This window comes from Cucumis melo, chromosome 8, assembly GCF_025177605.1.
Source record: "Cucumis melo cultivar AY chromosome 8, USDA_Cmelo_AY_1.0, whole genome shotgun sequence".
Lineage (NCBI taxonomy): Eukaryota > Viridiplantae > Streptophyta > Magnoliopsida > Cucurbitales > Cucurbitaceae > Cucumis > Cucumis melo.
The window spans coordinates 1,425,487-1,440,124 of record NC_066864.1 but is presented as its reverse complement, the minus strand read 5'-3'; the positions used below and the strand labels follow the sequence as shown (position 1 = coordinate 1,440,124).

The window sequence follows — 14,638 nt, the reverse complement described above, 5'->3', positions numbered from 1 at the left end:
GTAATTTTTGCCTTTTCCATCCCTTGAATAAATAAATAAATAAATAATAAATAAAGTTAAAGTTATCCTCTTAAAACATGCAGGGTACAAACTCATAACGAGGTAAAAGGGGAAAAATGAAAAAAGAGAGAGAAAAAGTAACCTCCAATCTAATTTTTAGTCCCCACATACCATATTGTCCTGTATATATATGTGTGTAAGCATAGAAGTATTTACGTACGAATGGAATCATTAAATATTATATAAGTTTACAGAGATGGGGTTCTTCTGGTTTTTTAAATTCACATAAGAGATTGTTTCAATTTCGCCTTTAAAAATACATAGAGAGAGCAAACTTTTTTATGCTATAAATAGCCACACCCTTCATTTCAGGGTCTTATTCTTCACTAACTTTTGTTAATTGGGGAGCAAGTTCAAGCTGAGAGATAAACAGAGAAACAGAGATGGTTTCTACATTACAAAAGAGATTCGACTCACGTAACAAGCTACGCCTTGTTCGATCTCTACCCACTTATGAATCCTCTGTAATTCCTAAACATTCTTCTTCTTTTTTTAATTCTTCATCTTTTTTTTCCTGTCACTTCACTTTGTTTTGGCCATTAATATTAATCAAGTCTTCTGTTTATGTAGGGAAGACAGACGTGTGTGTTTTGGAATGCTGTTCTCTTCATTCATAAGCTTAAACTCAAGCTGGAAGCAATTGAGAGAGAGTACTCAAATCTACTGGACATGAAAAGAGAATATTTGAACTCAATAAAGCAATTTCATTCCTCCAAGGTCCTTTTTCTCACCCTTCTTTCTGTCTCTTTTAACTATTCAAAGATATGATATTTACAAAGGGAGCAAAGTAAATTTAATGTTTTTATAAAAGCAGGAAGTGAAGGTTGAGAAGAATGGAGAAGAGTTTAGGGTGAAAGTGAGATGCGAAAAGGGAGGGGACAGATTGGTTTCGGTATTAGAAGCATTTGAGAAAATGGGTCTTAATGTTGTTGAAGCTAGAGTTTCATGTACCGAATGTTTTTGTATGGAGGCCATTGCTGTAGCTGAAGATCATCATCAATTGCTTAATCTCAGTGATATAACTGACGCTATTAATGTAGCCATTGATCCCAAATTATTAGCTCCAAACCAGCATCATAATGACATTCCTCACAATGATGCTCAACTTTACTAGTCACTTCCTAACCTCTGAATTCAATGAAAATGTTTCTTCCTATTCCAAATTCCAATCTCTCGTGTTTTTTCTTTCTTTCCAAAGAAAAAAGAAAAATATAGATTTGGCAGTTCTTAAGAATGAAACCAAACTTATTTTATTACTGATATAAGTTGTTATGCATATGAGAATTTAAACTCAGACCTGAACTATCACCAACTTACTCCACTTTGTAATTAAACTTGATAGAGACATGTTTATACAAAAAGTAAAATAATGATTAAAAGTTGAAGAGGAGAATTGAATTTACTTAAAAAATAAGTTAAAGATGGGCCGAGGTTTAAGGAAAAGAGAGATATGGAGAGTGAGGTCGGCCCAATATGAGACCCACCAGAGATTCGACCCGTGACACCCACCCCCCCATATCCTTAAGCTTTTCATTTTTCAAGAATGAGTTGAGGATACAAAAAGCAAAAAGCTTAAACCTAAATATTAATAAAATATATTACATAAAAATGATTCCAATTCTTTTACATTATTGGTTTGGTTCCCATTATTCAACTCTTTTTCTTTTTATTTCTTTATGAGATACAAATCTTTGGGAATATACTTTCTTTTGTGATTGAGATAATCCACATAGATTTTTGTATTTCGCTTTTTTTAAAATTAATTATTTATGCTTTTCAATAAAAAAAATTATATTTGTTATTATTTGCTATTCAAATTGATAGTTGATAAGTTTCATCCTTTTATAAATATTTGAAAACTATGATTGAGGCAGAATTTTATATGAACATTGGAACTTTATTTATATAGTTGGAGGTTGTAACACAGACCGCCAAAGTATACTTGGTGTGTGTTTGGTAGTAACACCCAAAATCAATTTTTTTTCACTAATCAAAATCAATTTTACACAAAAATATGTAGTTTGGCAGTGATTTTAGAAAAATAGAAATGACTCAAAATTTATTTAAAATACCATAATTCTAGTGATCGTAAAAAAGTGATTAACCGAGAACGACCACCGTATTTTATATAGTTTTTTAAATACCTTTTTTTTGGTAATTTGATAGTTTTAAAATCATTTTTGGTATCAATCTATATTGATTCAAAATCAATTTTAAGAGTTTGTTACCAAACATAAATTTAATTGTTTAGAAATTGATTTTGTAAAATCAATTGTACCTAAATTTTGTTTTTCTAAAAATCACCATACCATCACTTCCAAACACACTAATCTGTAATTAGTAAAGTTGAATGTTCAATCTCTACCATTTTACTTTCATTTTGATCGGTTAAAACGTTTTTTAAAATTCAAAGGGTAAAATAAAAAAACATTGAAAGCTAAGACCAAATAATTAAAAAGTAAACTCAAACCTTAAAAACTTATAAATTAAAGTTAAAATTTGGGAGCAATAGTGTGGTGATAGTTTGAAACTTTAGGATGAAAATGATATTTCTCTCTCTCTCTTTTTTTTTTTAAATTTCCTTGAAATATATATATAATAATAATAATAAATTCATTGTTCAACAGATAAAAAGGAATAATATTAACAATGATTTGGTTGGCCTCTAATGCTTTGCTCACTCCACTTTTTACATAAAATTACGGCAGATGAACGGCGAAGTTTGACCATAATTTACTCCCTTCAATCTAACAAGGATTGGATTAAAGGAGGAGGAGAATACCACATATCTTACTTATATACATTACTCCCACAAAGAGTTGAAACAAATCTAGAAGCCTTGAAACCAAGAGCCACAACAATTCTGTACTTGGAAACACAAAAACGTCCCTCAAAGTCGATTGAGTATAAAACTGTAATTCCCAAATTCCCAGGTTTAATCAGCTTAAGCTTCAGTATGTTCGGCATCATAAGTCAAAAATATCAGTAACCAAAACAATAAGATACATCAAATCATTCCCCCATCAATCCCCCCTACCTCTATGCATCCCTGGAAAAAATTTCACACAACCACGGTGTACTATATTTAAAACAAAATGTAAAATAGATGTCGAGCGAGGAGACAGTCTGCTGCTTTGCTTCAGCAGCTTCAGAGATTGGTAGTCTAGCTGGAACAGCAACCGCCTTTCTTTACCTCAGAGACGTCCTTACTGATATCAATTTTCTCCCCTTTCGCTATAACGGCTGATGCAGCAGCATCATCATTTGTTTCCATAGCCTTCTTGCTCACTATGTGGTAAATTTGTGTAAGCACTTCAGCAAAGGCGTTGTCGACGTTTGTGGCTTCAAGGGCAGAGGTTTCCATGAAATACAGGGACTCTGTCTCGGCAAATGATTTTGCATCCTCGGTTGACACTGCCACAAGGTGGCGAAGATCTGATTTGTTGCCAACTAGCATTACTACAATGTTGGGATCGGTGTGATCTCTCAACTCCTTCAACCACTTCTCAACATTTTCATATGTGGAGTGTCGTGTGACATCGTACACTAGCAGGGCACCAACTGCTCCTCTATAGTATGCACTTGTAATCGCCCTATAACTGTAAATTTAAGAAAAGATGATAAAGGAGATGTCGAAAAGTAAAGCAAGTAGAGATATTTTAAGACCAAACTAAGTTAAAAGTCTGTCACACAGGTAAATATCCCATCTTCAGTACGGAAAAGGTTTGTTCACTCCAACAATCATACGTGCCGGAGCCATATATACAGGCACTAAAGAAAACTTTTCCAATCGCATCCTAATTTGCTCGCATTAGGGTGCTAAACGTGACAACACAACTACCTAACAGCTATCTCTCCCTTGTTAAAATGAGAATGGAACCACTTTTTCCTGATATACAAGATATTGAAGATAAATCTTATTGCTACAGAAAAAGTGGGTTCTGTTCGGTCAACCCCATAAACTAGTAAAAGAGGCGAAAGAATCTCATATGTTTTATAACTTAAACACTCCCTGCAACCATCTCTACATCAGTAGGAGATATGCATCGAACTTTGAATTAAATCTTCATATAGACGATAGACACGGCCCACAGGCCTCTTAATACCAGTTTAACAAATGATATACTACTAATTGATATTCCCCTCATTTCAATATATATATGTGTGTGTGTATATATATTCCCCTGATCTTTAAACCCCAAACACTAATTGAAGAGGTGAACTTTTCTCCACATTATAAATCAACACTAATAGAGGTGGAATAACCTAACACGGTTGCTAAAAATGGAAAGACAATTATTTGGAAGAGAAAAGTTAAAGAACAGCATGTTTTTCGAAAATGCATGTTGCAGCCGATCAATCATCTAACATACTCAAGATCTTTGGGTGCATCTGCTTGTCCAATTCATACTGGCAACCACGTAATGCCTGAATTACAAATTAAGCGAAGGGACCTTCTGCTTTAAGCCTAAAGACATGTTTATAGCATATGCATGATAACCAAACGAAACTGCATTTGGAGTTTTGCAAAAAGCTTTGCATATTGAAATCTGATTGGAAGGCTTGATTTGCTATCTCACTTGTTCCTTTCTCCATGCTGTTTTACAGGACAAGGTCGCATCTAGCACGATAGCGGTAGGATGATTTCTGTGATCTAGGTAACAAGTACTGATGCAAATTAGACAACAAAACATAACTCAATTTTCTCCTAAAATATCTCTCAACCTCTAGACAGTAAATTTCAATTTTAAAAATTAACAAAGTTTCCACATTAACTTACATTTTTAACTCATATTCATGGCATTGATACAACAGAAAACACAAAAATACCCCTCCCTCACGTGGAAACACTAGAGAGGACAATCGACCTATATAGTGAATTGAGGATTTGATGTGGGGGAAAATGACAAGGGAAGGCAACATCCGGTTATATAATAGTATTCTAAGCTCTAACAAACGTCTTTTAGCTTAGATCCACCAAACCGTCAGGTACCTCATTGCAATCAATAACTAACCTATCGAACCAAATGAACAAGCATAATCTAAACCAAACAAAGACGATAATTAAGACTAATCGAAGCTTGAAAAGCAATTTTATTAGGAGCATGTACATTTGAAAATCAGAAGAAGCAAAAGAAAGAGAAAACAATAACACAAGAGCAGAGCCCCATATGCGACACAATATTTCCACCTAAAAAGACAAGGACCCAGATCACAAAATATGAAATCAGAACCATAGTAAGCACATAAAAGGCGAAAGGAAGAAGAAAAAACACCGTTCTTGGCCAGCAGTGTCCCAAATCTGAGCCTTGATAACCTTGCCATCAAGATTCAAACTACGAGTAGCAAACTCAACGCCAATAGTAGACTTAGATTCGAGGCTGAACTCGTTTTTGGTAAAGCGAGAAAGCAAATTGGACTTGCCAACGCCAGAATCTCCGATTAAAACGACCTTGAAGAGATAGTCATAGTCATCTTCAGCTCTGTAAGCAGACATTTTTCTGAAGCCCTCCCTCCAGCCGCGGAGAATGAGAGAGAGAGAGAGAGAGAGAGAGGATCCTGTTTTCTTTAGATCAAGCGACTTTCTCTCTCACAAACACCGTAAAAATCTCTTCTTTTTTATCGGGGCGGTGCTTTTTTGGTCTTTGAAATTTACCCTTTGTTTGTTTGTTTGTTTGTTTTGTGGGAAAGGCGAAGGAGGTCTGCTCAGGTAGAGGGGGTTGGGTTGGTCTTAGAAGCCGGCAAGAGTAAGAACACTTTAAAAGCGTCACTTCTCAAAAATTGAAACTTGGAGTAGAAAGGACAAGATTATTAACCCCATCAAAACTGTCTTAATGACGTCAGTGCCCTCCGCCCATTCCCTTCCACTGTCAGAATTTCTGAACCATAGTTTTGGTATTTAGTATTTCCTTCGCTTTTGCTTTCAATTTAACTTCAAATTGGTGATTTGATTTTTTAGAAACAAAAAACAAAAAAAGGTATGATTTTTTTGCCTTTTCTGGGAAAAATACTTTAAATTATGTTTTTAATTTAGCAACAATTTTATTTTTTTACCTTACAAAATTTGTTTTTAAGTCACTGTCCTATCAACTTTCCAATCAAAATGAAAAAAAAAATATGCTTTTAAAGTAACTGGTCAACTGTTCTGATTTTTATTTTAGGTTTCAACTTTATTCTTGTATTTCAAAAATATCTTATTCTCCTATATTTTGAATTTTTTTAACTCTAATGGGTTTTTTTTCTTTAAAAAGAACGAAAGAAACACTAAACTAAATTCAAGGGTTCTATGTATAACTGTCCAATAGACTATATGATATATAATTAAATTTACTTTCATCGGTTAGCTTAAATTTTTTTATTAATCGATAATTTAAAATAGTATCTATTTGGTTTAGAAGGTTCCGTATTTAAGTTTTTGCTTGGTTGTTTATTTTTCGATTAATATTTTCAAATTCACAACTGAGTGTAGTATTAGATGATATATGATAAAATTTACGTATCCTATTGGTTATAAAGATCAAATTAAAGTTCATGTATAAAATGTGTGTACAAAGCTGACAAAGATTCCAAAGATGTTGCTCACAATCAATGGGGGAAAATGAAGGTTAAAGCATGAATGTGGAAGGAGAAAACAGACAAATAAAGAAACCAAACAATCTAATTTAGCTCTCAATAAATATCCTACATTTAAGGAAGAAAAGAAAGTTGGTTTGCTTTCAAAGGAAGAAAACAATTGTTCTCTGTTAGTCCATTTTTTTTATTGTTTTTTCTTATTTTCTGGTGACAATCATCAACGGTTGGCGATTTCACTCGTTTATGAATTGTCTTTCATCAATATTTCTTTGTCGTCAATTTTCTCTTGCGAATCTTTTATTTCTTGATTTTAAAATTTATAGAAGAAAAATGGGTGTTTACAACTTTATTCTTTAAATACTAAAACTAATTAAAATGGGAATTTTGATGGATAGCACCTTTACGATAAATTTTATCTACAATCGAAATTTGTTAGCGATATGACTATCGTCAATACTACGAGACTTTATATATCTCAATTTTGCTATATTTGTAAATTATTTTGTAATGTACTATATTTACAAATATTTTGGATTGGGTTGTTATATCGGTAAATGTTACAAACTAAAAATCAAATAATTGCCAAATGGGATGTAAAGGTGTAGACTCATCTAGGAAGACACGGGAAAAACAAGAAGAAAAAGTTAAGGTTTAAAACAAATGGATGAAGAAACCTATCCATTTCTCACACACTCTAACCTTAGAGGGTGTGACCAAATGGTATGTGAGCTGTGAGTGAAAGAGATTGCACAGTGTCAATGTGGAAAGGAAACACTTTGTAAATAATCGCTTACCAAAATTTATGGCTTCCAATTTATAATAAACCAAACTAAAAAAGAAACCACATACATCAAATTCATTCGATCAGAAGAGTGAGGGAGAGATTCCTCCTCCAATAACTAACCAAAGACCCATCACTGCTCACTTATATGATGAAGTCAAAATCAACAAACACTCAGACTATTTCAGGCTGCCATTCTGATCACTTGTTTCTATCCTTTTTTAAACTATCCTTTCCATCATCCCAATACATATATATATATACAATCTAACACCCTTTCTCTCACTTCATCTTTTAATCACTACTTACCTATTTTCAGGGATGCTCCCCCAATTTTCTCCCAATCTTCTTCTTATGGTCCAAACCATACCTAAGGCTCTGATTCCCTTGATGGATTCTTCATATATAAATGCATTTATGCCTCAATCATTCATTACCCTTCTTTCTTCAATCTGACAAGCAACAAGGTAGGGTCAACGAATTCCCCCTTCTAATTTCATAATAATCTCAAGTCTTTTCTCCAATGTGTTCAGTGGTCTCTCTCTCGAAATAACGTTGAATGAAATGTACCCAATCCAACAACTCTATAATTATTATTAATTATGTAACGTTAGTTAGAATGATTGTTAATAATAGACAGTGGCCCCAAATGAAAGCAGCACCCCCAAATTCACCATCATGCTTGTCACGTCTCTTCTCTATCATTTGTATGTATACACAGCCACATACGTCCATTTCAATATTCACATTTATAAAACCCCTCTCAGAAAATTAAAATTTTAAAAACCCACCGTTGTCTTCTTCAAACACTCATCAGTCATCCCCCCCCCCCCCCCCCTTTTTTTATTTATATATATATATATATATAAACATTATCTCTCTCTCTCTCTCTCTCTCTCTCGCTCTCTCTCTGTGTGTGTTCTTTTTCTTGGATTTGAAATTCAATTGGGTTCCAAATTTCCATCAATGTCCATTCCTGAACTGCCATTTTCACCTTCTAATCCAAAGGTTCAGAGAGTGTCAAAATCCACTTCAGACAGGTTGCTTCAGAAATTCTTCGATGCTACTGAATTTGGATTTGATTACGAGAGAAGTGGGCTGTGGTCTCCCCCTCTTCAACGCACTGTTTATTTAACTTCTTCGGGTCAAGTCCTCAATCAAACGGATTTACATACAAAACTTCAGACGGTCTTGAATTCTCGAAGTAGAACACATAAAAGTTGTTTCAAATTCAGAGTAAGCCGCTTCCTTTACCTCTTTTTTTTTTTTTTTTTTCTTTCTTTTGTTTCTCTTTTAATCTTGTTTTCTTTTCACTATTGCCTTTAGATTTTATAAAATCCCAAATAATGTGTTCATACATTGGTTTAATTTCGTGTTTTAGAATTAGATGTTTGCAGTTTATATGTTGTAGGTGTTTTGGTGCTATGTGAAGCAAATCTGAAAGCTGGAATTTTTATTGCTTCTAATGGCTTCAATTTTTTACCGAACGCGATGGATGATAATGGAGTTTCATAGTCCCACTCCCAGCCAAAACAAAAGCAGAAGGGGTCCCCCAAAGAAGGAGAAAAAACCCATCCTATACAGTTCTTATTTTGTTTATTTTGTATAACTTCATTATTGTTGATATAACATATTAATGTAGCTAATCCAAAGTTCAATCATATAACATCAATCAAATTTGAACTCCAACTCTTTCTTTTTCCCATGTGAATGTGACATTATTACAACGACCAAGTTTAACTTTTAGCCCCAATTACTTACTGTGGGGTGTTCGATCAATTATAACTTTGTAGGGTAAAATATGTTTTTTTTTTTTTTTTCAAATAAAAATTACATGGAATATCAATTCCCCATTTTAAGGAGTAGAATATAAAACCAATCAAAAATTGTGGGAAAGAGGAAAGAGGAAAAAACAAAGAGGGGAGAAGAGGATTCGCCTCAAATTTGGAGCCACTGATAGCAACATTATAAACAAACCCCTATCATTGGACTACACTCTATTCTAAAATTATATATATAATGTAATGCTTACCTATTAGCTGTATTGTTTCATTTCTTTTTTTATATCTTTGCTGTTTAATCACAATGTATTGCGTGACAGAAAAAAAGAATCAATGTCTATACAACATAGCTTGGGGTTGAGTAAGTCTCCTAATAGATGTTTACAATGTTGACATTGGCTTAGATTTTAAGATTTCGGTTTTATAGAAATGTGGACAGAAATAGGGTGAAAATTTATAAAAGCAAAAAAAAAAAAATAAATAAAATTAGTCAAATTTAGCTCATTCTCATCTCAACTTAAAGGTAAGACTCTGTGTTTTATGATTTTCGAATAAAGGTTATAGTTGAACTGCCAAGAAATAATAATAAAAACAACAGAGATCCCTGACTGGATAACATGAGTTTCATTTGTCCACTATTGAGGTCTTGGCATGTGGTACTTTTTTAAAAAGAAAAACGAAAAAAAAAAGAACAAACTCCCACTTTTTTCTCTCCCTCTCCTGTCCCAAAGGGAACTTGCTGCTGCTACTGCAGGAAAAAAAAAATATGTTATTCTAACAAAGATATTAGTGGGTGAGCAGTAAGCACACATGAAATTAAATTATTGGGTATGTCAGCTTATAATATGCACTTCCATCAGATCCCTATTCAGGACAACTATAGAATATAATTCAGTTAGTTAAAAGGGATTATAATCAGTTAGACTTAAGTTGGTTTGAATTTATAATGGGAGAAAAATGTGTTTTAAAATAATTCATTTTTATTTAAACTCTTCTAGTAAAAGCTTCAAACTCTTCAATTTTTCTACCTTTGGAGTGATGAACTAAAAAAAAGGTTAGTTTAACTTTTATACTCTTAAAACATAATTTTTGAAACATTAAAAAATACGTAGAGAGTGTCAAATTAAAGGAGAAAAATGTTTCCTGGGCCTGCTTGATGTGCAATGGGCACAGTCGTTGGATAGGACACGATTTCGGCCCAAGAGAGTTCACGGCCCATTTTAATTATATAGTTTTTTTATAAAGGTAAACTACATTTGCATTTCAAAATGACATATATATATATATCTTTGTCTATTATACCAAAATTTTCCATGTTAACAATGCTTTTTAATTTATTATTATTTTTTATTTTTTGAAATTATCTATTGATTATTATTGACATGAATGATAAGAGGGAAACAGCTAATAGAAATATAGGAGAAGAAAGTGAATGGATTTATATCTCATTATAAATGGTCCATTCCAACTGGAAAATAATGGTCCTTTTTTCCCCTAAAAAAACGAATGGTTATATCATCTGAATTTAGTCAAAATTTTCAAACTATGGTTTAATTAATTGTAGCTAGCTATATGTCCTATTGACCTTTTATTTTTGTTACTTTGAAAACTTGTTCTCTCTATTCTTTTCCCCTCGAATTTGGCCAGTTATAAACCATAACAACTATGGTGTGTGGTGGGACGACAGTCTTGCTTGACAGCTTAGCTATATATATATTATTTACAAATAATGACACACTCGTGTGTCATTCATATCTCACAATCCTTATGCCCCTACTACTAATACAAAACCTGTTTTTTCATAACCCAAAGAAAGGGGGGAGAGGGGCCAATTAATCACTCGTGGATTATTGAATCATGCCTTTTAATTTATACCTTTTTTAATATTGTACAATGTTTCAGTGATTAATTAATTATTTAACACAATTATTAATGGAAGAACGACTAATTAAGTAATTGTGTGTGTGTGTGTGTTGGTGAAAATGAGAGTGAAAGGAAAAAAAATTAAAATTGTTGGGATGAGACAAAGAAGAAAACTTTGTGGGCATGGAAATGGATAAATCCTGTCCAAACACAGACCCTTTAGTTGTTGACAATGAGGGGCCTCTTGTAAACATTCTTCCCAGCAAACCCTCCTCCAAAATTTATGCCGACACCCCTTTTTATTTAATTCATTCTCTTGTTATTATTTTCAACCATACTCGTTTTACACCATTTCCCCAACACCCTTCCTTCATTACGTCTATACTCATACTTAAATTTACTATTTTTCAAAGTCAAATCTAAACCTAACAGATCTATATATCTTATATATGCGCCAATGCAACCCACGTTATATTAGGTCCTTCTTCACGCTAGTTGTGGCCTGTGGGACATTATTGCTCTTTTAACAATATATCTCACAATTCATTACATTTTACGTGTATTAATTGTTAATATATATACATATGTTGTTACAAAAATATGGTTTGAAGATCAGTGACAGTCACAATGAATGAGGTCTGCTGCTTTCAGTTTTGATTATGTATGCAAATATATATATATATACATAATAAAATATGTAATTAATGTGGTATGTTGGTATGATGAGGATGGGCCGAGATATCCTCACAAAATTGAAACACGTAGTGGAAATGGTAGAGAGGGTTTATGACAAAAGCCACGAGGAGTTGTCTGAATAGAATAATAATGAATTAAGATTCTTATGTTTAATTAATATTGGATGTTGTATTATATAATTAAAATGAATGAAAAAGAAAATTGGGTGGTTGTGTGTTTGAAGTATGGGCAAAATAGGTATAGGTGTTATGTTGTTGGCTTATTTTTTTTATATCCTTGACTTCTTTGTAGAAAACAGGACCAAATCGAACGTCAAACAAATGGGTAAAATGTGGGGTTTTTTGCCCCCAAAAACGTGTAGCGTCAAGCCAAAGCAAACCAAAGCAAACCAAACCTGATCTTAATTTAATTCGTGGGTTGTTTAGCATCAAATCTCCTTTGCGCTTTGTTGCTTAATCAACTACTTTTTGTATTAAGTACTATTCATTGAAGTTGAACCTTAATTTACTTTTCACCTCTTTCTAACTATTATTTCCTCATTGCTGTTCTTCATTTCTCTAATTAATGTCAACAACTTCAATATTTGAAAAGTATGATCTAAGTTCTGAAAAGAATAATAATATTAAAAAGAAAAAGGTGAGAAAGGAAAGCGTAGAGTTGTGTTGTCCTCGTTTACCCCCGCTTTTAATGGCGGCTTTTTACGAAAGTGCTGGTGGAAAAATGACTTCATTTTTCTTCTTCCCGCCGCCTCGAGAGACGAATCAAAACTTTGTAACCCACCCTTTCTTTTAGGACTTTCCACACTCCAATCTCTCTTTTCTCCTTTCCCAAATTTATAATATAACATTTTTCTGTAAAATAAATCATGGGTTTGAATGGGTGTTAGAGTGGGAGTCAACTTTTGAGCACTAGATTGAAAGTACACCATTTATGTCTATTCATTACTGATTGAAAGTACGTAATTTATGTCATACTCATTACTGATGCTCATATTTACAAAAGTAAATTAATTATAACCTCCAACCACCAATGATAATAGTATATATGTGTGTGTGTGTGTGTGTTAACGTAAATTAAAATATCACAGGCTTCCTTTCCCACGACAATCATGGATTTCCTACCATGTAAAAAAGAAAGAAAAAAAATAATGGGTTTGAATGGTAGGGTGGGACCGTTAGCAGGGGTGTTTGTAAATTGTATGTAATGAACATAGCAACTGAACTTCAACTGCAATTCCACACACCATTATGTTTTAAATGGAAACACAACACAGCTCCCATGAATTCAGCTGAACCAACGTTGGAGTCATAATTCTCTTTTTGCCCACTAATCAAAAGTAACATACTTTATATTCTATACATTATACAATGAAGGGAACCACTAGACATTCAATTTGGCTCTGCTCTGATCTGCCCTTCCAGACAAGGGGGACTATCTCTGCATTTTTCTTAATACTATGGTCGGCGGCCACCAAATTCCACTCCTCAAATTTTTAACCATCTATCGTTCAACTCATCTCTCCACTTTACTTTATCACTTCTCCATTTTCAAATAGTCAAACCCATTTGATGTTGACTCTTTGCTTCTTCCCCACGATGATGCCTTTCTCCACACCTTCCAACTTTATACTATAAATAACACCCTCCTCTCCCTTTCTCCATATACTTCAAACTAAACCAAAATTAATTCACCACAATTTTAACTTCTAAAATCTCTTAATATTATTTTGAATCTCCATGCCTCGCTTCACATTCATCACTTGCTCTCTCATTTTGGCTCTTCTATTCGCATCCTCCGCTCCCACTTCTCGCGCCGCCAGACTCGTACCTACCATGGCGTCTCCGAACACCCTCTTTCTCACCGCCCTTCCCAAGGGCACCATCCCCACTTCCTCTCCCAGCAAGAAAGTTCATTCCATGCTTCTCCACCACAACCTCACTGCTCGCCACCTTGTCCAGTCGGTTCCAAGCCCCGGCGTCGGCCATTAGGGCTCCACAGTCCAAGTGCACAAAGATATACAGATGGATTGCACCCAAGTTTTCCATTTTTTCTCATTATTATTATTTTTTAATACATATATACTACTACTTGTACAGATACGGATTATTCACAGTTATATATCTCGATGTGTGGTTTAGCTTAAAAAAAGCTTTTCTTTCCATGTAATTGTTTGTCTGGATGTGATGTGATCCACAGTTTTTATTTAATAATTATATGTTAAAATGTGAGATGCAATTTTGGAAAGAAATTAAGAAAATGAAGAGAGGATATGCATTGATATATGTCTGTAGGTGTGTGTGATAATTGAAAGTATTAATTAATTATAGCACCACATTAATGAGGCTTTTGTGTGGCCTCGTGCAAAGCCACCCCAAATGCATCCTCAATAATCTAATGTAAATGATAAAAGCGAAGATTGGGTAAATTTGAATTTGGGTAAGCATTTGTTTTGGTGTCTGGGAAGTATTTGTAATTATTGCTTTTTAATATTCCTCAGAAATAATATACATTGAAAATTTCTAAAGCATTATATGTTCATGTTTTTTTTTCTTCTTTGAACTATTGTAATTTCTTACCAAGAAAAAAAAAAGAAGAGACTATTGTGGGCATTGAGGGGTGGTTTTTCGAGTCTAATACATTTTGTATTTCCATATTTTGTACTTCACTCTAATCATATAACATACAAAATTCAAGAAGGTTTAAAAAAAAGTATCATGTGATAAATTAGATGGGATAGCTAGTATTAATAGACTGCAAAAAGGTATATGTGTAGTTGCGAAAGCATCCAATTTTATTTATTTGAATCTCATATATTGGTTGAGTGAATAAGTTTTGGGTTATGACACCCTATTACTCAAATTGATCCTTTTAATTAGCACAATAA

The 14,638-nt window shown here is 33.4% G+C and overlaps 2 protein-coding genes and 1 long non-coding RNA gene across 3 annotated transcripts; 2 read left to right on the top strand and 1 right to left on the bottom strand.

Moving 5' to 3' along the window:
- Positions 1-228: 228 nt before the first annotated feature.
- On the top strand, positions 229-1,229 carry LOC103484437 (uncharacterized). The gene is made up of 3 exons (XM_008441501.2): positions 229-524; positions 631-777; positions 875-1,229. Exons 1-3 carry the CDS (start codon positions 444-446, stop codon positions 1,172-1,174), a joined length of 528 nt encoding a protein of 175 aa, XP_008439723.1. The 5' UTR covers positions 229-443; the 3' UTR covers positions 1,175-1,229.
- A 1,700-nt stretch (positions 1,230-2,929) lies between these two features.
- On the bottom strand, positions 2,930-5,992 carry LOC103484436 (ras-related protein RABA1c-like). Its single transcript, XM_008441500.3, has 2 exons — positions 5,337-5,992; positions 2,930-3,659 (listed from the first exon to the last, which is right to left on the bottom strand). The coding sequence occupies exons 1-2, from the start codon at positions 5,555-5,557 to the stop codon at positions 3,224-3,226; spliced, it is 657 nt and encodes a 218-aa protein (XP_008439722.1). The 5' UTR covers positions 5,558-5,992; the 3' UTR covers positions 2,930-3,223.
- A 2,214-nt stretch (positions 5,993-8,206) lies between these two features.
- LOC127150595 (uncharacterized) lies at positions 8,207-9,103 on the top strand. Its single transcript, XR_007823081.1, has 2 exons — positions 8,207-8,650; positions 8,826-9,103. It is a non-coding gene; the product is annotated as an uncharacterized LOC127150595 (long non-coding RNA).
- The last annotated feature ends 5,535 nt before the right edge of the window (positions 9,104-14,638 follow it).

Excerpts from the sequence above, each read along its gene's own strand:
- LOC103484436 (XM_008441500.3), bottom strand. The coding sequence starts at position 5,557 with ATGTCTGCTTACAGAGCTGAAGATGACTATGACTATCTCTTCAAGGTC. Across the intron at positions 3,660-5,336 it reads GACACTGCTGGCCAAGAACG|TTATAGGGCGATTACAAGTG; the intron begins GTGTTTTTTCTT and ends TTAAATTTACAG.
- LOC103484437 (XM_008441501.2), top strand. The coding sequence starts at position 444 with ATGGTTTCTACATTACAAAAGAGATTCGACTCACGTAACAAGCTACGC. Across the intron at positions 525-630 it reads TACCCACTTATGAATCCTCT|GGAAGACAGACGTGTGTGTT; the intron begins GTAATTCCTAAA and ends CTGTTTATGTAG. Across the intron at positions 778-874 it reads AGCAATTTCATTCCTCCAAG|GAAGTGAAGGTTGAGAAGAA; the intron begins GTCCTTTTTCTC and ends TTATAAAAGCAG.